The sequence below is a fragment of the Aspergillus eucalypticola genome, assembly GCF_003184535.1.
Source record: "Aspergillus eucalypticola CBS 122712 chromosome Unknown BO83scaffold_32, whole genome shotgun sequence".
Lineage (NCBI taxonomy): Eukaryota > Fungi > Ascomycota > Eurotiomycetes > Eurotiales > Aspergillaceae > Aspergillus > Aspergillus eucalypticola.
In genome coordinates this window covers 20,809-48,295 of record NW_020290306.1, presented here as the reverse complement: position 1 = coordinate 48,295, position 27,487 = coordinate 20,809, and the positions used below count along the sequence as shown (strand labels likewise).

The window sequence follows — 27,487 nt, the reverse complement described above, 5'->3', positions numbered from 1 at the left end:
ACATATCATTGGTTGTGAGCTCGGGATAGCGCGTATTCGAGGTACGCCGCACCAGGAAAAGTCATTGCCATCATGTGACTCCTAGCTCTTCCGGCTAGCGCAGAAAGGGATCAGTTTCTCCGTGATTACTCCGTCCATACGACCTGGCCCTGAGCCATCAGCACCAACAATACTGTGGTTCCTGAATCCAGCAATCCATGCCTGATAGAGACTCAGTTATACCTGTTCTACAAAGTAATTGGTAATTGACCAAAGGTCCGACTCCCGACAAGCTTCAGTGGTGATTATAATACCACCAAATAGTTCATCTGGTATGCGGAATTCTGTGTGCTGGAATCCCGCATTCGACGGAATCTCGCCGCGCAAAGATACACGCTAGCCTCCTCCGGCAAGGCAGATACAACTAGTGCGGATCGTCTCGACCTTCGATGGACGGTTCCATGTTGTCTCTAGCGGGGTTCTACGCATAGCATGAACTCAATCGGAGCGACGTCCTCCGGGCCCGTAACTGACGTTAAACGGCTGCTCAGTCTTAATGCTGGAGAGTTGGCCTCGATGCACAAACAGCCACAGATGTGTTGTGTTGCTATACTTGGAAGGTGTTGATAACTTGATATCCGCCTATCTCCATAATGACGACGAAGGTAGTGATGTGGCTTGTTTCACCCAAGGCCGAGATAGCAAGCTTTTCCTTCTCGTAACAACAACAAGAAAAAGAGTCCTTTGCCAAATTTCACAAGTCAATTGGTATGCGCATGCATGTCAGGACGGCCACTAAGGTGAACAGGTTGGGCCAATCATCAAGTTACCCGAGGCGGTCTACACAATGTTCGGTATTCCCATGCACCCAGAATCCATATACATGGTCAGGTGAGAAGCACGATTTCAGTATCAACGAGCGGATACGAATGATCGTCCAAAAGATCCCTCTAGGCTACGACTGTTCACCATCGGGCACCGATCTGGAGATCAAAATCTTCTTCCTCATAGCCCAATTATCCCCACCGTCATTGGCCTATACAGGAAGAAAAAGTCTGCTAGCCGCAATCTGAACCCATCGTCGCCTGTGTGTATACGCTAAAACAGACTAGAGATATTCGATACAAGCGTATTACATACAACCCACCCCCGTCAAATACCGACAATTACCAATACCAGCCCATCGGGCAAGTACACCGACAAATCCGTCCATTCAAAACGAAAGTATAATACGGCTCTAAGCCAAATGCGTACTGCGATCCCCAAACCCCAAACCTCTTCTAGAAGACTTCTCGAAGGCGCACCACACCAAAATCGGCATCACGGTTGCCTTGCGACCGTAAACGTGGTTAGCGCCAAACACTCACACATGGCATGTGATTGATTTTCGCCTCCCGATGGCTTTTTTTTTTCGCCTCTGGAAACAGCTGGTAGGTGGCTGATACTAGCGGTGGTTTGAGATTCCGGGTAGTCGAATCAGGATCTCGGGATGTCTGAAGGGGGCCAGCCGGCTGTCTGGGCCGTAAGGATGGATTGTATTACCCTACATAATCCTTCCGCTAGTTAGTTAGTTAGTTGGCTTTACACAAGTCTTTTCTTTGTAAGACAACCAGAAGACAGACTTGATCCACAATTAATACAAATCACATTCAAGTTATGAACACTCGTGCTGTTACGTACCCATCCACGCTTTGACCTGGACCTACCCACCTAGTATCAGTGGCTGGTAATCGCATCCAATGCAGCCCAAGTATATTGCATCACGTGATAACGAGGGATTGGTGAAGCATAATCATATGCATTCACAGCACCTCTCTGATAAACCCAAGTATCGCCTCAAAGATGTCATGGCCCTCAGTATGGTAGCCAAGCTTTTAAATGATTAGCAGATCAATCCAATCATAGTCAGCTTTGCCTGACTTCAGGCTTCTAATCATACCTCCAAACATGCCAATACCCGAGTCAATAGTATCATTCTATCTTCGAACACGACTATGGCTAGGCAAAAAGCGCTACGGCACCTTCTCACCAAGCGTAGTAAGAGTGAGCTCCACGCGACTAATCAAAGGACCATGTTTCCCCGCCGAACTAGAAGGTCTAAGATTCGTCACGCAACACACCACCATCCCCGTCCCCAGAGTCCACCGCACATACCCAGCCAACGAGGGACGCGTCTATATCGAAATGGACTACATCAAAGGCGACACTCTTCAAGAAGTATGGCGCAACCCCAACTTCACATCCACGAACAAACAAGCAGTGATCAACGAAGTTGCTAGCTACATCGACCAACTCCGACAGCTCACACCACCACAGGAAGGCGTTGTAGCTTCCGCAGAACTAGGAGAATGTTATGACATCCGAGTGGGAAGCTGGCCCTTTGGGCCGTTCAAAACCGTTAACGAATTTCATGATTTCCTGCGCGGGACGATCCCGATAGAAGATACTACGAAGGTATATGGCGAAGCTGTCACGAAGTGTCATGAACGATCTGGATCATACTATCGGACGTGTTTCACACATGCGGATATCGCTAAGAGGAATATCATTGTTCGTGATGGGAAGGTGGCTGGGATCGTTGATTGGCAGTTTTCCGGGTGGTTTCCGGAGTATTGGGATTATACGAAGGCGTTTTATACGCTTTATAATATTCCGGATTGGTATAATGGGTTGAAGGAGGTGATGAGGAGGTATGATGATGAATTAGACGCGGAGAGGGTGCTTTGGAAAAGGTTTGATCAGCCCGGGGATCTTCTTAGGACTAGGTATTATGGTGGTAGTAGGAATGGGTAGGGATGTGTAATTTTCTTTTTCTCTTTTCTGTTTCTTTTCGTTCTTTTTGCTACGCTGGTTAAGATTGTTGTAAGTTGTATAGATCTAAAAGTTCATAATCTGATATCATGTGACCGCCAAGAGTAAGCGGGGGGCCCTCCCCCGACCGGTCAACGGAGCAGACCAGTGCGGTAACTTACTTAACAGCAGAGTGACAAACAAACAACCAAGCAATATGAATACGTACCTAGCTCGGCATTTCCCCGATCAATGGATCCATGCACGCCCCGGTCAGCCTCAACGACAGTCGTCATACATACTATACTGAGAAAAGAAACTAACTGAAAAAAGAATAATAGTTAGGCTGAAACAAACAACCTGTCTCTCTCTCTCTCTCTCTCCGCTCCGCCACGTGCCGAGGCATACTACTGCAATGGAACCAACTAAACTATCAAGTAGGAAGTAGCAAGAAAAAGAAGACAGAAAACAGGATAACAAGTTAACTATATCCTCCGAGTCTAGACAACCAGCTTACAACAAGAAATAGCCAAGTCTAGATTCACCCACCCACCCACATAATTAGTGTGCATATGTTATATGCGGTCAAAAAAGTGAACACGTACATATGATGGGGCCGAGAATGGGGGGAAGAGTGTGAAAAACGGTGAGCGAAGAAGAAAAGTGTGCGGGAAATAGAGTTCAGAATGTTCTCGGAGAAATAGAAGAGCAAATGATATAATCAAGATATTCGGTGTCTTAAGTTAGTTAAGTTTTTGTTTGGTATTGTTCCGAATATACCCCATTGTGTATGTATGCATGAATGTGGATGGGAAGGGAGGGGAAGGAAGTTTTCGGCATGCCGAGCTGCATTGGGGAGTCGGGCCGGGTAGTAGCCGGTTGCTGGTTTGGCTCGCTCGTTGGTTGGTTGTTCAGTTGGCTCGGTCGGGCACCGTTGGTTATTGGTTGTTATTATTCCCGGTATTATTATTTCAGGGCCTCGGTGTGTGTGTGTGTGTGTGTGTATCTCTTTCTACAGGGTAGGAAATGATGGAGAGAGTTTCGTTTTAGTAAGCGGAGTGTCGAGGGTTGATTGATTCCAAGGTGATGTATGTAGTAGGTGTTACTGCTCCACTTCCAGTAGCCATCAAGGCATTGAAACGAGCGTGAAGAAATCAAGGTTATTGATGGATGGATAGTCCGTATAGCGATCGATATGAAAGAGGGAGGCTGAAGGTGAGAATTAGTAAGGAAGGATAGAATACAACTATCCCGAATCAGCCCGAGTACAGCACCTGTCACTCAGATACAGTGTCACTGTATAACAGCACTCACAGTACCGGTGAAGGCTACTTTGTTCCGGGGGGGAACGAATCACTTGGCTGCCCGATCTCAAATTTCGCTCCACAAGAGAGAAAGACCCGCAATTTGAAAAACTAAGCTACTTAGCAACAAGGTAGTCCTGGAAATTGACACAAGGGAAAGAGTGGAGAGAAACCCCCCCCTCTCAGCTGACAAAAAACCACTCGCGCGGCGTCCACCCCGACTTTCTGCAGGGGCGGTAAACTCCTTTGGGCCAAGTTCCCCCTCAGCCGCTTTGCACTGGTGGTCGGGGTTGGATCCACCGCCGTGGTCTGGGTGTTTGAGAGAACCACGGGCTGGCTTTTGCTCCACGTTTTCGGGCAGACTCGGACGTCAGAGTTTGCAGGTTTGCAGGAAACTCGAGTCGTCATTGGTGCAGGTGATCGGGAGATTCAGGGAGATATTGTGGAGAATTAAGAGTAAGATCAGGAGGGAAAAGAGAAAAAATAATGTAATTTCTCTTCTTACTTTCCTTACAGAGTACACAGTATGCTTTTCTTCCTTCCAATGGATCCGATCCGACACTTTTTCGGGTGTGTGCTTATGTTTGCTTTTTTTGCGGGTTGAAATTCGGTTGGTTATCATTTGTGCGTGTTATTATTCTGGTGTCTACTGCAGTGGTTACTATTTACCTAGCTAATTTGATGACACCTAGTTAGTCTCAGCTTAAGGAATGCGACCTGTTCGACTAACATAAACGGATCACAGCGGTCCGAGGGATTCTGTTGAATGCAACAATCTACGGAGTAGTTAATTCATTAGTAAGAAGAGTCCAACTCCATACTACTTCAACTCCGGTTTTCCAGGGAGTACCCGCGTTACGTCATTGTGGTTTGAAGCAATGAAGATGTCAGTGCGCACGAGACCAGGGCCAATGCAACTTATACCGAACTTTATACTGGGGATTAGTCCGCTATTCCGGTTGCATACCATTACACAAATGGCAGCTCTACGATATGTCATTGTATCAATGAATATAGACAGAAGTAGACAGTATACGAGATCCTACTATAGATAGAATTTGAATTCTTCCCGCCCAGTGAACCTGCAAGGCTTACGCAGATGACCTGCTTATTTCCAACGGCACTGCACAATAGCCTCCACGGCAGTTCATTCGCATACGGCAGTTGTTAAGCTCGAGTCTTCACGAGAGAGAGAGAGAGAGAGAGAGAGAGAGAGAGACAGTCTAGAACAGACAGGTTGAAGAATGCTTGCGACCGTTTTCCAACTCTAACAGGGGCCGATTACGAGCTGCTGCTGCACCTCATCCAGTTGGGGTTAATCTTAATACCTGACAAACAATATCTTTCACCAACTCATCATCCATCATAGTACTCCAACGCCATGCCAGGCCATGCCAACTATAATAAAAACTAAACAGAATTAGAACAACAAAGTTAACCTTCCAAGACATAACAAAGTTCCGACAAAAACCGCACGTCTAACTCAATCGAACAGCTTCCATCCAACAAGTGACGCAAATTCCCGACCGGGTTTTCTTGATCTAGTCGACCCCCGATATACTTCATGAACACATGCGCGCGCAAACACTCTTTCACTCTCACACTTTTTTCTCCCTGATCTGCATGTATCCATCCTTATTCCATCGAAAAAGCTAAATAGAACTATACTAAGATCTCGTGGACCCAACACTACCAACTAATCGTAGTAGTTCGGTGAATCGAACTAGTTTAGATGATGATGATGTTATCTATCCAGCAACTATACTCTGATGGGTTCAAACCATGATGTGAACCTGATGTGACCCTGGAGTAATAATCCCCATCCGAACCCGGTTCAGTCGGCTTTTCAGGCTTTTTTGTCCCCGTCATACCTTTCCCCCCAATCCCCCTCTCCGTATCCCCATGTTCCTCCAAGGGCGCCGCAGCAATCTGTCATCGATTGTTGTTGTTGTTGGTGGTTGGGGTATGACAAGGACTGAGGTGGGGGAGGGGGGACGGGAACCCCGAGATGTCTCTTTTTTGCCTTCCTTACCTTACTACCTTCCATCATGCTTCTTTCTTATCATCGTTGAAAACTCAACTTCGTAGTTTAATATTGCGTAGATGGTTTTACAAACCATACAGAACGAATACATACATACATACATACATAGCTTCAAGCTTCTATTTCCAGCTCGTTTTTCGCCTCTCTCATTTCCATTTATATTTTCTTTTGAGTTCTTACTTTTTTTTGGTCACTATCCTATTCCCGTCCCGTTTCCTCATGGGGGGATCTTAATATCGGGCGCATGTGAAGGGTAGGGTAGGGTAGGGTAGGGAGGGAAGGGAAGGGAAGAGAAGGGAAGGCAAAGGGATCAGTGCGAGAGATTCTAGATCTCTGACCAGGTACGGCTGGTGGTTCGAGGGTTGGGGAGGAGTTCCCCTCACCTAACTACTTACTAAGTACTGTTCCCTACCCTCCTATTCAATTTTTATTAATTTTTTATTATTATTATGTGCTATTATTATTTTATTGTGATTATTTCTGCCCATGCTACGTGTCAGTGCGCCGTAGCCCAGGCCCGCCGGAGACCACCACCATGGTTTGAATGGAGTGGATGGATGGCTTCGGTGCAGAGTCGCGTCACCACACACACCACTTTCACTATCTTCTCTATTTAGGTTTCCTCATTTCTTTTTTACTTTACTGCTAGCTAAATCAAGGAATGTTGTATCTCATATCATATCCGAAGTGGATTTTCTATTTCGCTAGATTTCTTTTGGTTTGGATTGGGGGTGGAAAAACAACAAATAGCAATCTCACTGTAGCATACATCGGTGATAACGTGCGCAAAAGATAGGCGGCGGAAAATGTGAAAAAAGAAAGACCCTGGAATGGTATGGTCCGGGTTTCAACTCAAGCAACAAGTAGTGGTATCTGGTATCAAGAAGAGCTAAACTGGCTGTTCCCAAGATGCATGTTTGCAATGTTTTTCTGCCGCTTCAAAATAATCAAACGCAGGCTGTCTCACTCCCTGGCCCGATCACATCCATAATTAGAGAAAAACAATAAAACCCTCTTTTCTTTTCAGTATGTCCACCCATAAAACGAAGTGAAAAAAAAAGAAAAAGAAAACAAGACAATGAAGACCGTATCCGACCATGCATCGCCAAAGAGGAAATTTCATCTGTACAAGTGAAATTAAGGATGTAATAAAAGGCATTTGTCCCTCCCGTGGCCCGTATATAATGACAGCAGACAGCCTCACAATGCAATGTTGAAAGATGGGGTAAGATGAAAGGAAAAGGGAGAAAAAAAGGGAAAAAAGCAAAACAATGACCCGAAACGCATTAGGTCGGATATAACAGCCGTATGATCCCTAGGTGCGCCAATATGCAATGCAGTCGTGATGGTACGTGTCACAAGGATGATAATCAGTCGGCGGTCTTTACATGTTTTGGAAAAGAAAAGAAACGTGAAACAAGGAGTAGCCGTTCGAGTATCGGGTATCATAGTCAACAAACATTACCGATCCAGAAGAAAGGACATGCTTTGACACAGATAATGAAGGCGAAGACGTAAATCGAATCATCAGTCAAGGGCTTCACCACCCCTTCACATGATATTCCCAAGGTCCAAAGTCGGTGTAATGAGTAAAGGATCCGGTTTTGTCCTTACCCTGACTGGTAGCCTTGGTTGCAGCACCACCGGCCTGGCCGGCTGCCTGTCCCTTAGAACCCTTCGGTCCAGGGTATTCTTGTAGATTGGCCATGTCATGCGCCGTATGTCTGCGCTTCAGGAACGCGTTGGCAGTCGCACTCTTCTGTTGACGTTCCCACAACAAGTGTCGGCGGAGAGACTCGGTCAATTCGGTAGCGAGCATGTTGCGACGAGTTGTCCGTGGGGAGTGGGCAACAGACTGCGGGGCGGGCTTCATGATGATGGGCTTCGAGCGAGGTACGTCGGGACCACGCATCGTCAAGTTCTCATCATCGTCCTCAGGCGGCGATGCAGGGATCGAGGGACCGTTGGGGGAAGTGAGACGCGAGCGTTGGAGGGCTGGACTAGACCGGGTCGGAGCTCCCATCTTAGTAGGCTGATGCATCATCATGGTGAGAAGGGAGCGACGCGAAACAAGGTTGGGCCGGGAATCCACACGCTGGAAGAGTTCCTTCTCCTCAACACTGGATCGGCCGCTTTCCGTGATCGAATCTTCCCAGTCCGAGTCCGAGTCCTCGATAGCACTCTCAGAAACCTCATCGTCTGTTTCGACGGCATCTTCGTTATCCATAGCACGTTCACGGATGGGCTTGATGATTTCATTCTGGTCCCTGAAGGAAGCCACCTTTTTCCTGAGATCCTGGCCACTAGCCGAAGGCTTACTCAATTCATCAGAAAGAGAACTGCGATGGGGCCCTTGCATTGCCATGCGATCCTCGAAAGAGCTTTCATCGTCGTCACCCGACGAGCCTCCGAGAGTGAACATGCCGCCCTTCTTCTTGAAGGGAGTGGGCTTGAGCTGTGCTGGAGGTTTGGCCGGGCCAGGTTCGGCAGCCAATCTAGGTTGCGACCGGTATGACGAAGAGATGACAGAGGGAGAGAATCCGCGGACGATGCTTGGCGACTTGATCAATTCGGATCGGGTAAGAATGCCGGACGAAGAAACGCTAGTATCAGACCCGGCGGTATTGCCATTGTTATCGCTATCATTGCATTCGGGCGCAGTAGTCGAGCAAGACTCAGTGGACTGGTTCGGTTGTTGGCTGAGAGGGTATGGGGGCGGGGTTGGCGTCCGCCTCGCAGTAGAGACAGAAGGAGGGGTGGCGGGAGTAGGGGTCGAAGGACGTGGTGTGATATCGACAACAGGGGGCTCGACTGTCGACATGACGGTGGAAATGGGTTCAAGGTGTTTCTTCTCCTTAATGTTCAGCACCATCCGTTCCAAACCTAAAGATGTAATATGCTTTTCCTTTCCGCGAGCGAGGCTGGCCATAGAATCCTCACGCACCACCGCCGGCTTATAGTCCAAGCACTTCGGGCGTTTAATGTGATGCTCTATCCGCTCAGCTTGCTCCGACGCCGCCGATTCGACACTCGCGGAAAGTTCTGGCAAATCCCCAGCTTCGGAACGAAGGAGTGGCAAAACTGAGGTAGTGCTAGAGGTCTCCGGCTCCACACAGAAGGTCTCACGTGTCCAGAGTCGCCAGCTCAGGTTTTCCAGACGTCGGCCTTCCTCCATATAGTCGGCACATTTCGAAAAGACTAAATTCGGAGTTCAATTGTCAGCCACCAGACGCGACTGATACACGCAACGGTACAAGATGCACTTACCCATCCACATGCCATGAAGACTTTGCGCATTGGCTGTGTCGACCTTATGGATCTTGGCCGTATCCACCGTCAGAACGGGGGTTGAAAAACGCGAAGCCATTCTAACAACGCCACAATTTCGAATATGTTGAAGTTCCTCAAACGATTCTTTTCTTCCCCTTAGGAGTGTAGTTTCGGGGTCGCCGTCTCCCCCAAGCGTGGTCGTTCGGCGCGAGAAGTTGCGAAATAGACCTCTTCGATCCTCCAAGGTTACTGAGAGTAACGCCTCCAAGTTTGGGTTCTGCAGCGTGCTGCAGAAAGTCGATTGAGATTAAAAGTGGCGCCCAAGCTGCCTGTCAAGTGCAGCAGGTGTCGAGTTCAACAATTGCTGTGCGAGATGGAGGGTGGTATGGCGCAAGAGAGATCGATCCGGGGTAGGTCGATTGATCGCAGCCGGTTCCGTAAGCGGATCCTTCACACTTTCCAGTACTACCTATCCAAGAGAGAAACGACCGAAAACGAAAAACGGTCGGGGTGGGTGAAGATTGAACGAAGGTTCAGGCGCACTGGCGCGAAGTATGTAGATATGGCCGGTTCAGGGAGGTCGGGGGTGGACGTGGGGATGAGGATTGAGGGTGATGGGCGAGAGGAATGAGTGAAGGAGGAAAGAAGGAAGGGAAAAAATCGAAGGGGAATATGGGGGAGGAGAACCTTAGTCTGGCTGGTGGAGCGGACGAAGAAAAGAGGAAAAGGCAAGATAGTTAACGGACGGGTCGGTGGAGAATTGGGGGGAAGAGGGAGGGAGGGTGGATGAGTGAGTGTCCGGTATGAACTGGTAACGGGTTCAGTACAAGGGGAAAAAAAGGGAAAAAGAGGCAGAAAATGGCAGAAAATGGGAATTTGACGGTGGCCACAAGAGAAAAGTCCGATGGGACGTACGTACCGAGGGAGAGGTACTGTGGTTGACCAGCGATGGGGGGGATGGCGGTAAGTACAAGGATGGGCTCCTAGCCGCGCCTCCTCCCCATCCGTGGTCCCGGATGTGTGATTAATCTTGGGATTATTTGCGTTCTTTTTTTTTATTTTTCTATTTTCCGATTTTTTGATTTTTCTGAAATTCAAATTTCCCCTTTCGTAATGGTACATCCGGAGTACCCCCGTGGGTCTACTGGTATTTCATACATCGTTATAACACCGGTAATATTACCATCGGTCTGTTTCCGGAGTCCCACTTTGGAACAAAGTACGAAACTGGTATTGAAGAACAAGACTACTAGTCAAGTAGTCAAGGCAGGTACTTCACTAAACCCAGTAGGGCCAGCTATACATCGGTGAATTGCGTCTACACCCAACCCCCAATACTTGCAACCAGATGAAGCTTGACCCTGGATCTGGATAGATACATACTAATACCGTCCAGGTATGGACGACAGCCCCCAAATGGATCACCTTCAAAAAAAGCCTCAAAGTTTTTGTGACCTGATGCCTTGATTCACCCTGGTTCTCGCTTCATCTCGGACCGGCAGCACTATGTATGCATCACCGACAAAGCAAAACCCCTGGAGAGATAGCAATAACAACAACAGGGGGAGGGAAGAAAAAAGGCCACAGGGGATCGTTCTAGACAAACATTCAAACAAAGATCAACCCGTCCTGTGACCATCGCCTCGGCTGACTAAGGACAAGGCATCTTTAACAGTTCACCAGTCAATCGATCGGGTCACTTGACTTCTCAAAAATGGGTCCCGAACGATTGGCCGAGGCGAAGTGCTGCTGATATCACTCCGCACTTGTCAACTCGCCAGGGCTGGCATACTGTAGGAATCGGGTTAATGATCACTACTATTGAAGACCTAACGATGATAGCCACTTCCATCATTGTACCCAGCATCCAGATCCATTTCCATCATTGTACCCAGCATCCAGATCCAATTCCATCATTGTACCCAGCATCCAGATCCATTTCCATCATCACCGTCAATCTAGGCACCGCGCCTAATCCCTCGCCTCGTCAGGGGCATTTGACAATTCACCCACCACCCACCACCCACCGCTGGGCTATTATTGTTATGTCCTGCTGACTAGTGACTTATTGCTCGATTCAGTTCAACTGCTTTCGTCACGGACATGCTTAGTTTCGGACAGATTCTTGATGTCCAAATGTGACTAAGGAAACCATGGGTTTTACCGTCTACATTCTGAGCACCTCCCCAAGCCACGTTCCTGTTTACCCGGTCTCTTGGACATCAACATCTTACACACAGACTACCCGACCTATTTCTGAAACCGGGCATTCCGGCACTTGACCTCATCCCCAACTTATCGACCCTGATCCCCTTTTAGGCTCAAGCGTGTCTGATCGAACTCTGACTTTCTACATCCTTATGATATGTCGACGTGGATGGTTCAATCATCCCGGCTGAAATGGCCTGAGCACTGATCTTCCTTACTGTTTGTTCTTATTAGCCGGTGATGGTATGTACCTTCGCAAAATGCCCCAGGCGGAGTCGCATACCGGGGAAAGAGCGCAGCGTTTCCGATCTGGATGATCATCTCTCACCTACATAGTTCTCCTTCCTCTTATCAGTTCATTGCGCCCTTTGAAGTTTGCAGCAGTTATGTATGTATGTACCGTGAATTGCAAGTCTTCAATGCCCTTTTACCCTCCAAGCCACGATACCCCAAAGCACTTTTGATTTGAGATCTAAAGTACACATGTCCAATGACTATGTATCCCTTCCGAATACCGGTCTCAGGAGACTGGTATACCTAATCTGAGTGACCCAACAACAGAGTATTCGTGTTCGCTCATTCCTCACCCCGTCCATAGTCACAAGGCGAAAATCCTGCCAGCTGTCACTAAAGTACTTGTGATGCTATCTTTGCGGGAAACGGTAGGTAGATAGTAGTATATCCCCAAACAACAAAATGTAAATAAAAAAAAATAATGGGAGGCAATACTACATACAGCACGTATGATACAATCGTTCACAAGGAGTAGTACATAGATACCTGGATTGATTACCCGCCTGTTCGGTTTAGCCCTTTCCTTCCCACCCTACCACCACCCCCCCTTTTTTTTTCCTGTCACGGGGCCTTGCAAAAACTTCCCAAACGCCCCGTTGCGAATAATAACAATATCAATAATAGACTAAAGCGCCACACTTGATCCTTCATCGCGGATCCCGGGGTGAGTGGTTCGGGGAACTAGGATTCAGAAGATCCGCCCGATTCACCATCACCACTGCCCTTTTGGAAACTGACAGCCAGTGCCAGCCAGTTCCCAAGCCGTCAGCCCACGTTTTACAATCATGTGATGTTCCACGTCAAAGGTCCAGGTTCCCTCCGCGGACACCTGATGGATGAGTTGTAAACTGATAATAAAAAGTTGCTGTTTCGTCTTCGGAGTAAAAGCCGTCATCTGCTTGTACAGTAGTTAGATCCTTTACTAAGGCGGGCTTCCCGTTGGTGTAGATTGTTTTTCCATCTTCATCCAAACCATCTCCAAATTTTCTCCGATGTATGAAAGACGGGAAGTTCAAAAGAAATTATCAGGGAAAAATATATAGAAAAAGCAAAAGAAGAAGTTCAAGGGGCTGAATGTGGAGGGGTCGTGACCTCGTCGGCTTATTGGGGCCCAAAGGGAGTTTCCAAGCCTCACAAGGCCCTGTCGAGCTAGTACTAAGTAGTAGCGGCGACGTTGAACGATCTGCAAGGCGGTTCACATTGTGGTCACTTGCTGGTTAAAGTCGATCGCATTGCCGGATAGTAAACGTCTTACTACGGAATGCCCCGTAGCATGGGGAAGGTACTACTCTATTCACCCTCATACACACTCTCCTATGTTAGGGAGGAGAAAATAATATCGGGGGACGGATGGCCCAGGTAAACCCCGCAATGATATAAACTCTTTACCAAGACTAGACAGGCGCTATTGATTAGACAGTAATAGTCAAGTACTAAGTCAAGATCGGCATTTGCGAACGTAAGTAAGTAGGTAGTAAGTAAAGCTCCATAGCTAATAATTGAGCCCACATCCGTCTTTCTTGCATATTCAATGCAGACAATAACCAAGAGCAGCATTATCTCCTAGGCACCAAAGCTCTGTTGGCAGGTGGAAATCAGGGAAACCCGTCAACATGGTGAGCTTATTCGCTTCGCTTGCAGCTGGGGGGCGGACACCTCCGCTTTCAATGATCCAAGTGCTCAGCTGCCATCTTTCATGCATGGAATCGTTCCACAGCGATGCTTCTAGAGGGAGCCACGTAGCTGCGCCCTAACCCACTCGACCACACTCCGATTCATCAGGCGTACCTCTTGCAGGTGTGTGCCATGAAGAAAAGAGAGAATCCATGGATGACGCCCATTTTCCAGAATTCTACGAAGCTACATTCTTATCTGGGTACATTGACCGGTTAAGCTTATGGGAAGTCCCAGTCATTCCCTAACAATGGGATGGGAAATGCTCCTTACTCTCCGTGTTGTTGAGCCTACCCAGGTAAACTCTCCGGATGACGATGACGATGCTGAAGGAGAGGTGAAATTATACCGTGGTTGGAACCCGCTATCTCGTGATTCCCCATGTAGGAAGGGCTTCACAAATTCTCGGGGCATCAACCAACTGTTCATTGACAATTGGCTGTCATTGTTCGAGATGACCTCGATTGTTCGGGAGAATCCGTCAACCGATGAGGGCATCCGAGGGACTCCCGCGGTACACCAGTGGAAGGCAAGAGAAAGCAAATCCACACTTGATCGAGGGAGCTGACGTCCATACCGACAGAAATTTGCCGAGGACCATTGACAACATCAGGACGCCTACCTTGCTGATAGAACAGGCAGAGGCGACTATTGCTCTGTGGCGTAGAAGCGAGTCGATGCAGATGCCACCTGCCAGAGTGCCAGTGTACAAAATACAGCTAGTTAGCTAGCGAGCTACTAGTGACAGAGGACTGACTACTGACTGATGTTACCTCATCTCCCGCCCGCCCCCTTTAACGTGGGGGCAAAACCAAACAAACCCGCAGTGGCAAAGGCCCACCCCCGAGTCACAAGACAGCTCCTCCGTCACATGATGTGGGGTCGTCCCGCGGCATTAATGCGCCACTGGTCGCGGCTGAAGGGGATTCCATGTCTATCTATCTCTCTCTACCATATCCATGCTCAATCGAGGTTGATACACCGAGTTGACTCGTTTACAATCACACACAGAATTGAACCGTATAGAAACAGTATCGCCCATACGGCCTTTACTCGGCCCCGCCATTGTCGACTGCTCTCCTGACCTGCGAAAGTGCCGACACACAATGATCGATTGCTGACTAGAAGCCAACGGGGATGGAAGGACGCTACTGGACGCAGCTGCATCACGTCAAACAGCGGCTTAGAAGCACCGGATAAGGCACCATGCATCAAGTGCAGCTTGCAGACAAAGAATGATAAACAGCAGGTGCCGCCGGTGTCTTACGGAGTACTCCCGCCCGACCTTAGTCACTACTTGAGATATCCGACAGGACGCGCAGGCTGGGAACAACAACAGGGACGGTGATGCTGTTGTGTGAACACAACGCCCGTTGCCTATTTCCCCTATAGGTAGTCTGCCATTCCTCCTTTGGGACTGGCCGAAGTAGGGCGTCAGCCAGGAACACAGTGGCCTCAACTCTACTGAGTACGGCACTGTAGATCATAGAACCGTCTGGATCTTGCACGACATGATCTACGGTATGTTGCTGTGGCTGGTGCCATACACTCAGGCATTCACCTGGAGTAGTAGTGGATTGGCCATTGACGTCTTCCATCCCATGAATAAAGCTTACGACTTTGGGAACTTCTTACGATCGCCAAAAAAATATCCGAGAATGTTGTTGATACCATTCATAATCCCAGGGGTCACAAACTCATCTGTAAACCGTTTCACCAGGGCGGATATTGCCTCATATTGGGATGAAATTGCCTCCTGAACTCTAGCCTTATTTTGAGACGATCTCAAAACTTTCTCCGGCCCTTGAATTCTTTATGCATAGCTTAAAGCTTGGATTGCGCACGGATATCGACTCCCGGGATATGCATTTGGAAGGGATAACGACCCGAAAACAAAGGGCAGCCGGGTACCACCACTCACTAAGCCGGCCAGCACTAATGTATGGGTTGCTACGGAGCACAAAGTCCAATACACACATACGGTCTCTTTTTTCTTCAACTTCTCCTTCCTTCTCACTGTCTTTCACTGCTATTTCCTGCCTTCTCGTCAAATGCCATACGATGGGGAACCGATGTGGTACGTAGCACCGCCGTTTCTCCTGAACAAGTCACATTCCATAATTCCCGGGCCGCATCCCCCGGACCAGCCAAAACCCATGAACGATTCTTGTCATGTAACCCAGGAAAGGGCGAATCTACCAGGAACTGGTTAGCAAAATAGACCGGTTCAGAATCCGACCTTTGTTCGAAAACCCAGATTAGCGGCTACCAGATCATGCAAATTCGCAGCTCTCGCTCGCTTTGACCTCCAGGGGAATGGTGGGTTCTCCACGTAAATGCAAGGGTTATAGCGCGGATCGCATTTCAAGGATCTGAGGAACAGGATAGGAAAAAACAAATAGAGCCCACCCACACACACATCATTGATTGACTGAGTAAGTGCTCCGGGAAGCCTATTGCGGTAAATCTGAATTTTGCCCTTTCTTTCTTTCCTTTTTCCTCTTTCCTTACTCCGTGCCCTTCCCTTTCCCTCCAAATCCTCAACACGCGATAAAACCAATATAAAACATAGCTTTAAACTCTCCCGACTGAAGAATGAGCAGCAGTAAGAGAGTCCTATTGGACTGGAATACGGGGCCGGGACCTTGACTTGGACCTCCTTTCCTTTACTATTTCCATCCACCAGCCATCCATCGAAAAATTCCTCCCTTCTATCTCTCCTACCTAGCCACGTAAGCTATCCATCTATCCCTCATCTATCTGTCTTGAGAGCTCTTCCCCAATCCTGCAAGGAAACCAACTGTGTATTCACCTACCTACCTACTTGCCACCTCCTCTTCCATTCTCTCAAATCTGCAGCAATGAAAGGCACGTTCACGGAATTACCCCGGATTGATCAACCCCCCACCGAGGCGAAAACGAGGAACACAGTGTGTGTGTGTGTGTGTGCTACAACAGACAATACAGCTCAATTACCTGAGTACTACTATTTAGTCTAGCTCACTGTGTGCGATAGTTAGGCATGATCCATGCATATATATTTTTGCCTTGGATTGATAGCAAGATAACAGTACCTACGCCTTATCTATATTTACTACTACTATGTACTCCGTACATAAATCACGCAAACTTCTATTTAATTGACCGTAAGTAAAGTAGAATTAGCCAGCGGGTTGCCTCTTTGGGTATGCCTTGTCTTGCTGAAGAATAACAGTCAATTAGTTGGTTATTTAGTGGTAGTGGTTTACTCCTTGATTCAGGGACGGACGTAATTCAAGTATGTATGTTTTGAAAAACAATACATAATAGTAGATCATTAGCTATGTAAGTATGTATGAATGTATGTATGGACTTACATATTTTTCGATATTATATTACTACTTATACTATAGGTAGATATACCCGCGCTCTTTATTTTCTATCGCTATACAAATAACTAACTACAGGATGGCTTTAGATCGTCAAGTAGAAACAGTAAGTATTGTATTAGGGAAAAATAGTATGCTATCTCCGAAGAAGAAGAAGTAGAACCAGGATGAGGCAATAAACCGAGCAGTAGAACAATCGTCATCGCATCTGCATGTCCCGGTATTTGGGTCAACAGGCATGTTCACAGATACCTTGTCCGGTTGGGATCGACCCCCACCCACCGCCGATTTGGACAACAACAATCAAATACTTACGGTAAGTGGAAGTGTGTTGCACCACCAGACACCCACACACCCCCCACCACTCATGTAAGTACCCATCTAGGTACATATGTACATAATATACATGAACAGGTGTAGGGTCTAGAGTACTATCATGCAGAACTGTAAGTACGGAGTCCGTTGAGTAAATCATCAGTTGCATGTGCAGTAAGTGACTAACTACTAGTTGTCTAGTTGAGATTAGTTTTTCCGTTGTGCAACGTTGGCAGATTCCCGAGACCTGGTTCTAGGAAAAACAAATGAGGGGGAAAGGAGGAAAAAGAAAAAAAAGCAAATGGGGGTATTATAATTAGTAAGTGATTCCTTTAATCGGGGTTGATGAGTGAGAGAGAGAGAGAGAAAAAAAATCCTCGTGTCAGATGACAGGGCTGTATACTTCTTCCTTGCCTGATTTAGGGCGCTTTTGTTACACGTTGGCTGATACCGCCGTTGATGTGGGTTAATAGCTATCATAGTAACTGGTCCGGTCGCTGCAGGGTACAGGTGGGAGTCATCATTACGCATGGGCGTGTGTTGAATTGCTATGGTCGATCTATTATTCTAGGCCCTGTGAATGTGAGACTCGTCTGTTGTTTGTTGGAAGTATGACACTGTCTATATGCCGTGTCGTTCTGCTATAGATAGCTGTTGTTCGTGGATGATGAATGCGGCCAGTTGGCGGGCTGGGCCCATGGGGTTCAATAACTGGATCAGGGGTTTCCGGGGTTAGCACTCCTTCCCCGCAATAGGCTGAGAGTTCGGATAGGGAACATCTAGTAGACTTGTCACATTGCTATATAGGCGTGCTCTCGTAACCGTCATCATCTGCCGATTGGGTATGGTCGGATAGCACACTCATAACAGAGAGTTCATGGGGCGGCCAAGTAAGTGTTGGTTAATAGCTGGAACCTTTCATAGCGATAAGCTGAAACAAAGACAAACTCGAGTTAGTGTAGCACGAAGAAGACATTGGTTCAAGTTTAGGCAGATCAGGCACCGATTCCGGCTGTCGCATGACCTTGCGATATAAGGTATCCCCGAAAGAGTAGGTAGAGTTAGGTTGACAGCCGCCATGTCCCATCCATGTGACTTGCACCTCGGATATGTTTCTCAGCTAATCGGCAGTTGCTGTGGGCTTCGTTTCATGTCAAAGGGGGTTGCAGAGGCCATTGGCTTAGATCTTAGTGCTTTCAAGTTAGAGCGGGATAAATTAGCCCGGGTTGGCTATTTCTATTGGTCCGGTATATAAGGTGTCGAGGGTGAACGGGCTAATCGGATCGCAAGGCCAGGGGTGAGAGGTGTATATCTGGCGGTGCGGATGTGCCAATAAAAAGGCCCCAGATGGTCTGGATCAGAGTTTGATGGTATAAATCGATATCCTCGTGAATGTTTAGATGTACGTCTTCACATGGCTGGTACCTGACTTGATGTAGTACTTTTCTGAGGTACCAAGGAATAGAAGTGCATGGAAAAAGACAGAAAAACAGACCGACGGAAATTGGGTGAAATACTGTAAATACTCCAGTTACGAGTTTCAACATACAGTAAGGCTACAGAGAGACCAAAGAAAGAAAGGCACATACCAGAGGTGAGCATCATCAGATGCTAGGATCACCTCCTGCAGTCGTGTGATGCTGAAATCGCCCAAGTCCGAAGTAGCGGTATAGAAATAATGGGCGCCCAAGATATCGCTGTTAATATTGAAGCAGCGACAGGTGATTGCTTGACAGTGTTGTTGTAAGGCATCTCCTTGCAAACACGCCACGGCTTCTCGTTTGACGCCCTGATCGTCAGTTGCTGTCATGAGAAAAGGGGAAGGATTCTGCTCAGGACCCACGAGACAGAATCATGGTGGACTTTGGCGCGAACGGAGGCCGGCCACGTCGATGCTCGCAGCCATGTGATGGCGGGTGGTAACCGCTGCGCATTGTCTCCTGGCGCTGCGTGGACTTTCTTTTTTCGGGACGTCGCCGCTTTAACCGAGGCCGGTTATTCATTCCTCTACACAGTCGTGCATCCTTGACTTCGCTTCAGGGCTGTGCGCTTCCATCGGACATATCCTTGTCCGAGATCAGCATCATTCTAAGGAGGTACTGTCTAGGTACTTAGCAGTTTTCTGGTCACCTGCTGGGTAATCACCGAGGCTGTAACCATACACAAGCTACTAAGACAGTGTTCTGTTCATAGCACAGAGACGTCCTACGCTAGCCTTATTGCAGCTGATTCCAGATATGTTTGTTTCCCTTCGAGATGCCGTACCGCCAAAATACTCTCTTGTATGCACCATATCACATGATAAACAGCGGTGACAGATCGTAGATTGAAGTACCTTCGAATGGAATCTTAGCCATCCTACTTAGCTCTCGATATGCAAGATGTCACCCTGGCCGCGATCGAATAGAATTTCCATATCGAGTCCATGGAAGCCTGCAGTACCTGCAAAGTGAACTCATAATCTGCAAACGGCCCATGTCTGAGCAATAGTTCGGAAGGAAAGGTGAGTCAACAGCAGCCATGGATCATCCTCTAGAAGCGACATTATACTGACACTAACGATACTGATGCTGATTCAGTGAAATCATGACTAGAAGTCATTGAGACAATAAGCTCCGGACAGGATCAAATGCTTCTGCATCTTCCTCTGGCCAGCCATAGGCGCAAGGGTGCTCCTTGCTCTAACATACAGCCTCTTCAAGATGATCGGATGAGGCGGCTTGAGGCACCAGACGAGTGTAACCCCATCAATATCCCATATACTTTTATCAAAAGGCAATTGGAAGTTTCGGCGCTTCCGTTCCCGCACACCGAATAGTATTAATGACTGAAAGTCATGGGACATCTGACTGAATTCCATATTCAATGATCGGGACTCTTTATCGGACGATGGTTACTACAGACTGGCTTTGATGATTGGGATTCGAGAATCCATTGCGGATACGCTCGACGTTTCTCATACAAAGCATGCCGGTCTCCCAAGGCTTGGACGACCAGATCATACGAGATGCGCTACCTGCAGATGCAAGCCGCGGTTGCACATTGGTTCGTACGGTTTATTGCCCAGCCAAGTCCTCATGACTATGCTATGTCATGACCTTGAGAAAAAAGTGTTTTGATCTTGGTTATATGAGCGATAACATAGCATATGCATTTCCAACAACGACAGTATTGTCACGAGGACCGTTCAGAATGTACAACCAATTGTCAGTGACAGTTCCTAAATCTACGGCAACTTGATCGGTGAATATACTCCTTCCTGGTTCCATGCCGTCGTCGAACTAGGCAGGATGAGATGTAGCTGGCTGCTCCGTTGTCCAATGTTGAAAAGAATGCCACCAAGGTTTCGCGATTACTATATGCCTCCTGCCAAGTAATCGACTATGGCGGAGGGAGGTTGCTCATCGACGAGGCCCGGTGTACACAAGCGGTTATGCGATAGGAATAGAGGCTTAAGCAGTAGTGAGGGCGGATGTGGTGGACTAGAACCAGAAAAAACCTTCGTTCTTTGACAATGATGTCGTCTCAAGCAGCCTTGCGGATAGACGATGGACCCCTGTCGGGCGGCTATTCCTAAGCTCGTATGAGCAGAGCTTTCTACCGTTGTGCAGGGATCTCGAGGATTTTCCACCATAGCGGCTCGATATTATTGGAGGGACCGGCTTCTGAACAAGGACCCCGGGATGAAGCGCAGAAGCTGGCTTGTCCGGTAAAACATCAGCTGCATCGTGACAGCTGAATAGACGCGATCGACCGAGTCTAGAAGTCGGATTTGCTTCTTCTTGCGACGCATAGCTACGTTGCTATTTACGGGAGAGTTTCACTGCTGGTCATCTGAACAAATGCATATTGCATCGGGCTTACCACGCCTGTGCGCTATCGATCATATCCTCCGCGACGGGCTGTGAGTGGATGTTGATGTGCAATGCCGTCTGTTCTTTTCTGAGTCGTCGACTAATGACAAAAAGTAGTCGCCGGGCCAATTGATGGTCGCGCTCCCCTCTCAGTCTAGACGAGGCAGCCGAATAACAATTGCATTATCGCCCGCTGATCAGACGACCGTCACCAGATCACTCTCACCCTCCTTCGTGGAAATCATTTCCACCCATTCTGATTGTCCCTATCAGATCGCATCGATAGCTCCAATTCATATGTTGTTTATGATAAGGCTCATTCGACCAATATTTTTGTCATCTTCTGGCCTTTTGCCGATCGTACTTTTATCACTCAATCACCGACTAACCCCATGCTGAGCTGTCAGCCCATTGTTCCTCTCCTTTTTCCGTCTCCACATCCCGCTGATCCATTTCTTCGTGTCCGAGCACACACAGCGCACATGGCCCTCTTCGCCCGAAATCGATCCTATCAACTTCACAGGTCATTTGGATAGCAACTATGGAGCGCCATCACAGTCTTCGCCGAATCGGAACTCTGCACATTTGTGATGGTTTCAGCCAGTAGGATGGTATACTATGCGTGGAATCTTTCATAACAGAACAAAAACAGAACTTCAATACTTCCAGGGTCGGGAACATGGTCTGTCAATGCAGTGATGTGAAAGTCACCTTCGAGAAGGCCCAAAAGGTTGCCCCGTACGTGTGCCACACTAACCCATAGTAGATAAATGCTATCAGCTGCTCAAGTACAACCTCAGATCATGATCACGCTAAGTACAATACAACGCCAAAAGAAAGAACTCCTCCACCGGCGCGAAACTAATGCTGCGCCCCCAAAACACTAGCATGCCGCATGCTGTACTCAAATCCGAGGCTGGAATGAGCTAGTCTCTTGCTCCCCGACAACTACCCCGTTACCTAGCTTCAAGCCGACTGGTAGCCCTCTGATGAATTTGTCTGTGTGCGGCAGCCCCCTTCGCATGGCGACAACTTCCTCGATGTCTCTGTACATGTCATATCTGGTTTGATCGTCAGAGTCTGGACGTAGAAAATGGTACCGGAATAAAATCGAATGGGCTAAAAAACTTACGCATTCATCTCCTCAATGGTCAGTTTCTTCTTCTCATCCTCAACCTTATAGGTGGCGGTGTCGGTATTGCTAGAGAAACCTGGATAGAATACTTAGGACCAGTATCTTCGCTACTTTAGCATCATGAATCTCGCTTACCAATGCGCTCGTTGATATTATATGCTGCCTTCGCCGAAGCTGACTGAACCTTGGTGGCCCGGGGCAATCGGATTTCCTGATAGATCGACAGCGCATCGGCGACATCGCCCTTGAAGTGCGCCCTGCTGAAGATAATTCCCAAGGCCGCAGCGTCTTCGATTGCCATGCAGGCACCCTGGCTCTGATGGGGCATCATCTGCAGTGGGATGCGTTAGTCGATACTGTCTATTGTTCAAATCCGTAGGTCAAAACATACCGGGTGCCCTGCATCACCGAGAAGGCAAACCATGTTGCGGGAGATATATGGGTATGGTTGGCTGCCCACCGTTAGCGCAAACAACTTCCAAGCGACCGTGAGAGTGTATTAGTTGGGTACTCACTGCACCCAGAGACGCCATGGTCTGATTTCCTTGCCAATTGCAAGGTGCGAGAAGACCTGGCGATCGAGATGAGGATAAGGCGCGAGAAGTTCCTCGACGGGACGGTCTTCACCACCCCAGGTCTGGCTTGCATAGTCTCCCATCTCGCGAGGGAAGAAACAATAGTACGACAGCAAGCGACCACCGTTACAAGGCGAGAGCACGATCTTATCCCATTTGCCTTCCTGGCCACCCCAGTACTCAAGCGCACTGTTCTTCGAGTAATCGACCAGACCCAGCCGAACAGCCTCCTCCGTCGTTACATTAGTATGCAGACAGCTGGAGGCTGCAGGCTTTCTTTCAGGATGAATACCAATAACACCACGGACAATCGAGCCGATCCCATCAGCACCAACTATCAAGTCATGCTGGGCAGTCTCCCCGTTGGCAAAGGTGATCACTCCGGAGTTCAGATCAATATCTTTGCACTGTATAGTTCTCAACATTAGCATGCCAGCTATATAATCGGACCTTACTCCGGAGAGCAAAAATAGCGTATGTCGCGACGAACCTGAAAATTGACCTTCAGCTTCGCAGGTGTTCCCTGGCCCTCCTCCTGCATAGCACAATCCTTCAACATCGCATGCATATACTGCCGATGGAACATGTTATAAACATATCCCCAACGCTTCTCATAGTCCCCCAGATCATACACACTAACAGGCTCTCCAGTCTTCCAGTCCCGGTTGATCAACTTGCGCAGAATGACCGGATCGCCCTTAGCAACATCGACTCCCCATTCGTGTAACCAGCGAGTTCCATTCGCCGCGCACGAAATCGACGCTCCAACCTCACCCGCGAAATCATGACGCTCATAGATAGTCACATCGTGACCTGCTCGACGGAGCGAGATGGCCGCAGCCATACCACCAATACCACCACCAACAATACCGACGCTCAGGCGGCGCCACGATGATTCGTCGTGTGATCCCATATTGATAGTACTACTTAGTAGACCGAAGTTATATATAGAAAGATGGGAAGTTTGAAGTAAGTAGTGGCAACCAATAAATATATATACGATCAAGGGTATATTGATAACAAAAAAGATGAAGTCGAAAAGTGAACAATCCAACACGATGTGACGGTGGACGAACGCAGCTATTTAAACTCTCGTGATCTAACAACCAATATATTGCAATACACTTTGACTCTCAAAGTTACCATTCTTTCCTTATCTTGATTGAAGGCTTCCATCGGTTGGCACAGGCGGGCGGGCTGGCTGGTTGGAGTGGCGGGCCGCGCACTTTCACTATGATGCAGGTGCATTATCCGCCTCGGGCGGATATGGTCCCTTCCTTTCCCCCTTCCGCTCCGGGTGTCTCTCTTGGCCAGATAACTACCGTTGATTAAGTGGATTAGATTAATTGGGGAAAACCTATCTGATCCCGTGTGTTCAGTATGTGTGAGGTTTGATAAGGATCTGATTATCGTATACGAAGTTGCGGTATCTTCCGTCCTCGGGAAGCGGGGGAGGTGAGCATAGGGAGGTTTGATACTGAGATTCAACAATTATGATAGTTTATGTATGATTCACGAGTATGGAGGGAGTGGGTTTGAAATACGGTGCCTTCATAGTTCCATATAGTATAGAAGCTGAGCGCGTGATATGTGTCTGTCGGTAATTCCAACTACAATGCTAACTCCATAATGAGTTACTATAGTATATAAAGCCTAGTTAGTGAAACTACTTATTAGTATTGGACTACTAGAAGATAGTATTTTCAAAGTAGAGTTGAGATGTTCAGAATACTTTTATTCTATTATAAACGTCACTAAATCACAACTACTACTTTCGTCCACTTACTTCTATTTCAGCCTCGTTTAGTAGCTAACCCACCATTCTTTGGTCCTTTGTTCTGTTTCTTAGGGCTTTGCTATCTCCTTCTCCTACATCTACTCCGGAAGTGGTTGAATGTCATTTCTGTCATTTCACTGATTCTATGTAATTGCTATGTTTATCGTCCATAGCACCACCGAGACTGATTGATTACCTGCAAGAACTATATGTAGTATCATCGATTCCGCATGACTGCAACGCCAGTGTTTGTGTCACTTTTAGCCATCGAAACAAAAAAACCTGTATACAGAAGAGATCTAGAATTCCTGGTCCTCGTCGCCCGCAATGATGACATTGTTGATCTGTATCAGCCCGAGTTAGCTGCGTTCCAAGACAAACGGAGAAAACTGGTTGGACAACTCACCTTAAGGACCATACGGCAGAGCTGAGTAGCAAGCAACAGCTGCTGTTTCTTCCCGATCAGGGGATCGATGGCGAAGTGCTCTCTCATGTCTATAGAGGCTAATTAGCAAAAATGCCAGGGGTTTCGAGGAATGTCTTATACGAACCGTTGTTGCCGGTCATCATGCAGTCCACACCAAGGCGGGTGTTGTTCTCCTTGACCTGGCGAGACTTGATCGAAGCCAGGGTCTCAATAGGGCTGAGACCAGAGTTCTCAGCAAGTGCCATCGGGATGGCGTCCAAGGCGTCAGCGAAGGCGCGCATGGCGTATTGTTCAATTCCGGGGCTCTGTTGACATGACATTAGCATGTGATTAGACGCATATTCTAAGGACATCGACATACCTTGACAGCGGCATCCTCAACAGCGATGGAGCAAGCAATCTCAGCAGCACCACCACCGTAAACAACACGGTTGTCACGGACCAGGTTACGCACGACGCAGAGAGCATCGTGGAGCGAACGCTTGGCCTCATCAATAATCTAAGAGAGGGTCAGCATCCTGCACATGTCCCCTGATACCTCCTCGATCTCTTCGAGCTTACCATCTTGTTGCTTCCACGAACGAACACCGTCACAGCACGGCTGTTGGCGCAATCCTCAATGACGAGCATCTTCTCCCGAGTGGTACCGAAGGTCATCTCACGAACACGGCCTGCGGTTCCGAGTTTCTCCGAGCTCAGATCCTCGAAACGAGGAACGATACGACCGTTGGTCGCGATGGCAATCAGTTCGATCTCAGGGCCGCCGACCCAGCGAACGGCGGGGAGCTTGTTCTGGAGCAGAAGGTGGTTGGCCTCATCGTCGAAACCCCACTGGCAGATGACCAGGTTGGCGCCAGAGTCCTTCAGCTTCTGGATCATCTCTGTGAACTTCTCCCGCTCATACTCTTGCAACTTCTTGAACTCCTCAACTGACGTGATGTCGAGCTTGTGCTTGGTCTTGGGCTTCGGGGGTTCAAACGGGCAGGTCAGGATAGCCAATTTGGCATCCCGAACCTCGTCGGGCATCTGGGGGTGGGAGAAATCTTTGTCGACAATGACACCCTTCACGAGTAGGGAGTCCTCGAGGGCACCTCCGACCTTGCCGTCAACCTTGATCAGTTCGAAATCGACATCCTTGCGCTCGAGGTCGGCCACGGAGAGAACTGCATCGATAGCGATATTCGCAAACTGGTCGTGAGACTTGGAAACACTGTACCAGTGTCAGCATGCAGGGCCCAAGGGGCAAACGGAGAAAGCCTCGTACATCTTGCTACCCAGACTGGTCTTGGCAACCTTGAGCAGGTTCGAAGTGTCCTCCTTGGTGAAGGGAATCACATCACTGATCTTGTCGAGTTCCGCAATGGCGATTTCGCAAGCCTGGTCGTAACCGTCTGCGATCCGAATAGGGTGAATGCCCTTGTCGATGAGCTCGGCCGCCTGTTCTAGCATAGCCGCAGCCAACACAACGACACCTGTCGTTCCATCACCGATTTCCTCATCTTGAGACTTCGACAGCTCAACAAGAAGCTTGGCAACGTTGTTCGTGATTTCCATCTTTCCAGCATCAACAGGTCAGATATATCCTCGCGTGTAGCGGCTGGTGATAAAGGACAAACCTGGCCGAGAATAGTGGCACCATCGTTCGTAACGGTAATATCTCCATCAGGGGAGATCAGAATCTTGTCGAGACCACGGGGACCCTATAAATCCATTAAATACTGCTTATTCTGCCAGTCCGGTGACGGTCCGTACCAGGGAGGTCTTGACAATGCTGGCGACCGTCTTAGCGGCAACAATGTGTGACTTCACCGCATCCGTGCCATGCTGTCTCTTCTTCTTTCCTTGACTGTGTTGTAGAACCGGATTAGCCACCTGCCCTGAAAGAAACCGCCCATTTGGTGTTGATATGAGTCGAAGATCGGAACGTACTCCCTAACGACGATGAATGGCCGACCCTGTTCATCCTTCATTACAGAAGCTGATGTAATGGTCAGCAACAGATATCAAAACCGAAGCAAGTCCGGAGCAGCGGAAGGTCCCACCTTGAGAAAGATCAAGCTCTGCAAGAGAGGCCAAAGAATGTTAGTATAGTTGATGCCGAATGAGGGGTATTTGCAACATACGCATCGCCATTTTGACGGTCTGCCACTTGGCAGAAAACCCACTTCAGAGAGTCGGAAAATAAAATCCAGCAAGGGGGTCAAAGATAGGAGTCAACGGATCGAGTAGACTCCCAGGACAGTTGAGCGGAGCGATGGGGGGAAGGCAGAGGACCGGACGGCGGAGGGACTTGGAGGCACACTTGCAATTCGAAATTCTGGAGATGTCCAAAGCGGGCTAGTGAGCTGCTTTCTATATCAGGTATAGCGTGGTTTGCCCACCGCGCGCCCGCGCGACTCGGCATTTCATCTGCGCCCAAAGCATCTTGATCCCTCAGGTACACTATTGTCGCATCGTCGCTAATGTCTATTTC

General features: G+C 48.2%; 8 protein-coding genes across 8 annotated transcripts; 2 read left to right on the top strand and 6 right to left on the bottom strand.

Moving 5' to 3' along the window:
* Nucleotides 1-5: 5 nt before the first annotated feature.
* BO83DRAFT_402596 (uncharacterized protein) lies at nucleotides 6-1,300 on the bottom strand (the record flags this gene model as incomplete). The annotated part of the gene is made up of 8 exons (XM_025533546.1): nucleotides 6-94; nucleotides 169-172; nucleotides 294-383; nucleotides 514-591; nucleotides 667-721; nucleotides 949-983; nucleotides 1,006-1,064; nucleotides 1,234-1,300. The coding sequence occupies 8 exons, from the start codon at nucleotides 1,298-1,300 to the stop codon at nucleotides 6-8; spliced, it is 477 nt and encodes a 158-aa protein (XP_025383641.1).
* A 350-nt stretch (nucleotides 1,301-1,650) lies between these two features.
* On the top strand, nucleotides 1,651-2,815 carry BO83DRAFT_346584 (aminoglycoside phosphotransferase family protein). Its single transcript, XM_025528785.1, has one exon. It carries the CDS (start codon nucleotides 1,927-1,929, stop codon nucleotides 2,770-2,772), a length of 846 nt encoding a protein of 281 aa, XP_025383640.1. The 5' UTR covers nucleotides 1,651-1,926; the 3' UTR covers nucleotides 2,773-2,815.
* A 4,651-nt stretch (nucleotides 2,816-7,466) lies between these two features.
* Nucleotides 7,467-9,668, bottom strand: BO83DRAFT_143864 (uncharacterized protein). Its single transcript, XM_025526184.1, has 2 exons — nucleotides 9,385-9,668; nucleotides 7,467-9,315 (listed from the first exon to the last, which is right to left on the bottom strand). Exons 1-2 carry the CDS (start codon nucleotides 9,482-9,484, stop codon nucleotides 7,658-7,660), a joined length of 1,758 nt encoding a protein of 585 aa, XP_025383639.1. The 5' UTR covers nucleotides 9,485-9,668; the 3' UTR covers nucleotides 7,467-7,657.
* Nucleotides 9,669-13,417: 3,749 nt separating this feature from the next.
* Nucleotides 13,418-14,177, top strand: BO83DRAFT_382065 (uncharacterized protein). Its single transcript, XM_025532145.1, has one exon. The coding sequence runs from the start codon at nucleotides 13,814-13,816 to the stop codon at nucleotides 14,129-14,131; it is 318 nt and encodes a 105-aa protein (XP_025383638.1). The 5' UTR covers nucleotides 13,418-13,813; the 3' UTR covers nucleotides 14,132-14,177.
* Nucleotides 14,178-17,276: 3,099 nt separating this feature from the next.
* On the bottom strand, nucleotides 17,277-17,962 carry BO83DRAFT_143820 (uncharacterized protein). Its single transcript, XM_025526183.1, has 2 exons — nucleotides 17,434-17,962; nucleotides 17,277-17,362 (listed from the first exon to the last, which is right to left on the bottom strand). The coding sequence occupies exon 1, from the start codon at nucleotides 17,775-17,777 to the stop codon at nucleotides 17,454-17,456; it is 324 nt and encodes a 107-aa protein (XP_025383637.1). The 5' UTR covers nucleotides 17,778-17,962; the 3' UTR covers nucleotides 17,277-17,362; nucleotides 17,434-17,453.
* A 520-nt stretch (nucleotides 17,963-18,482) lies between these two features.
* Nucleotides 18,483-19,139, bottom strand: BO83DRAFT_411451 (uncharacterized protein; the record flags this gene model as incomplete). The annotated part of the gene is made up of 3 exons (XM_025534313.1): nucleotides 18,836-19,139; nucleotides 18,661-18,671; nucleotides 18,483-18,598 (listed from the first exon to the last, which is right to left on the bottom strand). Exons 1-3 carry the CDS (start codon nucleotides 19,054-19,056, stop codon nucleotides 18,483-18,485), a joined length of 348 nt encoding a protein of 115 aa, XP_025383636.1. The 5' UTR covers nucleotides 19,057-19,139.
* A 2,631-nt stretch (nucleotides 19,140-21,770) lies between these two features.
* BO83DRAFT_382061 (FAD-dependent oxidoreductase) lies at nucleotides 21,771-23,905 on the bottom strand. Its single transcript, XM_025532144.1, has 6 exons — nucleotides 23,301-23,905; nucleotides 22,751-23,217; nucleotides 22,627-22,687; nucleotides 22,371-22,566; nucleotides 22,233-22,311; nucleotides 21,771-22,161 (listed from the first exon to the last, which is right to left on the bottom strand). The coding sequence occupies exons 1-6, from the start codon at nucleotides 23,721-23,723 to the stop codon at nucleotides 22,005-22,007; spliced, it is 1,383 nt and encodes a 460-aa protein (XP_025383635.1). The 5' UTR covers nucleotides 23,724-23,905; the 3' UTR covers nucleotides 21,771-22,004.
* Nucleotides 23,906-24,706: 801 nt separating this feature from the next.
* On the bottom strand, nucleotides 24,707-27,296 carry BO83DRAFT_382060 (chaperonin-containing T-complex subunit CCT5). The gene is made up of 11 exons (XM_025532143.1): nucleotides 27,138-27,296; nucleotides 27,057-27,074; nucleotides 26,944-26,992; nucleotides 26,767-26,860; nucleotides 26,631-26,714; nucleotides 26,279-26,568; nucleotides 25,576-26,224; nucleotides 25,376-25,513; nucleotides 25,139-25,319; nucleotides 24,994-25,082; nucleotides 24,707-24,931 (listed from the first exon to the last, which is right to left on the bottom strand). The coding sequence occupies exons 1-11, from the start codon at nucleotides 27,145-27,147 to the stop codon at nucleotides 24,887-24,889; spliced, it is 1,647 nt and encodes a 548-aa protein (XP_025383634.1). The 5' UTR covers nucleotides 27,148-27,296; the 3' UTR covers nucleotides 24,707-24,886.
* Nucleotides 27,297-27,487: the final 191 nt, after the last annotated feature.

What these genes read in the sequence shown, in the direction of transcription:
- BO83DRAFT_346584 (XM_025528785.1), top strand. Translation starts at nt 1,927, where the DNA reads ATGCCAATACCCGAGTCAATAGTATCATTCTATCTTCGAACACGACTA.
- BO83DRAFT_143864 (XM_025526184.1), bottom strand. Translation starts at nt 9,484, where the DNA reads ATGGCTTCGCGTTTTTCAACCCCCGTTCTGACGGTGGATACGGCCAAG. An exon ending in TCTTCATGGCATGTGGATGG is followed by an intron (nt 9,316 to 9,384) that starts GTAAGTGCATCT and finishes CTCCGAATTTAG; the next exon opens with TCTTTTCGAAATGTGCCGAC.
- BO83DRAFT_382065 (XM_025532145.1), top strand. Translation starts at nt 13,814, where the DNA reads ATGGGATGGGAAATGCTCCTTACTCTCCGTGTTGTTGAGCCTACCCAG.
- BO83DRAFT_143820 (XM_025526183.1), bottom strand. Translation starts at nt 17,777, where the DNA reads ATGCGTAATGATGACTCCCACCTGTACCCTGCAGCGACCGGACCAGTT.
- BO83DRAFT_382061 (XM_025532144.1), bottom strand. Translation starts at nt 23,723, where the DNA reads ATGGGATCACACGACGAATCATCGTGGCGCCGCCTGAGCGTCGGTATT. An exon ending in CCATGGCGTCTCTGGGTGCA is followed by an intron (nt 22,688 to 22,750) that starts GTGAGTACCCAA and finishes AACGGTGGGCAG; the next exon opens with CCAACCATACCCATATATCT. An exon ending in TAATATCAACGAGCGCATTG is followed by an intron (nt 22,312 to 22,370) that starts GTAAGCGAGATT and finishes TATTCTATCCAG; the next exon opens with GTTTCTCTAGCAATACCGAC.
- BO83DRAFT_382060 (XM_025532143.1), bottom strand. An exon ending in GCATTGTCAAGACCTCCCTG is followed by an intron (nt 26,715 to 26,766) that starts GTACGGACCGTC and finishes ATGGATTTATAG; the next exon opens with GGTCCCCGTGGTCTCGACAA. An exon ending in CATGATGACCGGCAACAACG is followed by an intron (nt 25,083 to 25,138) that starts GTTCGTATAAGA and finishes TAGCCTCTATAG; the next exon opens with ACATGAGAGAGCACTTCGCC.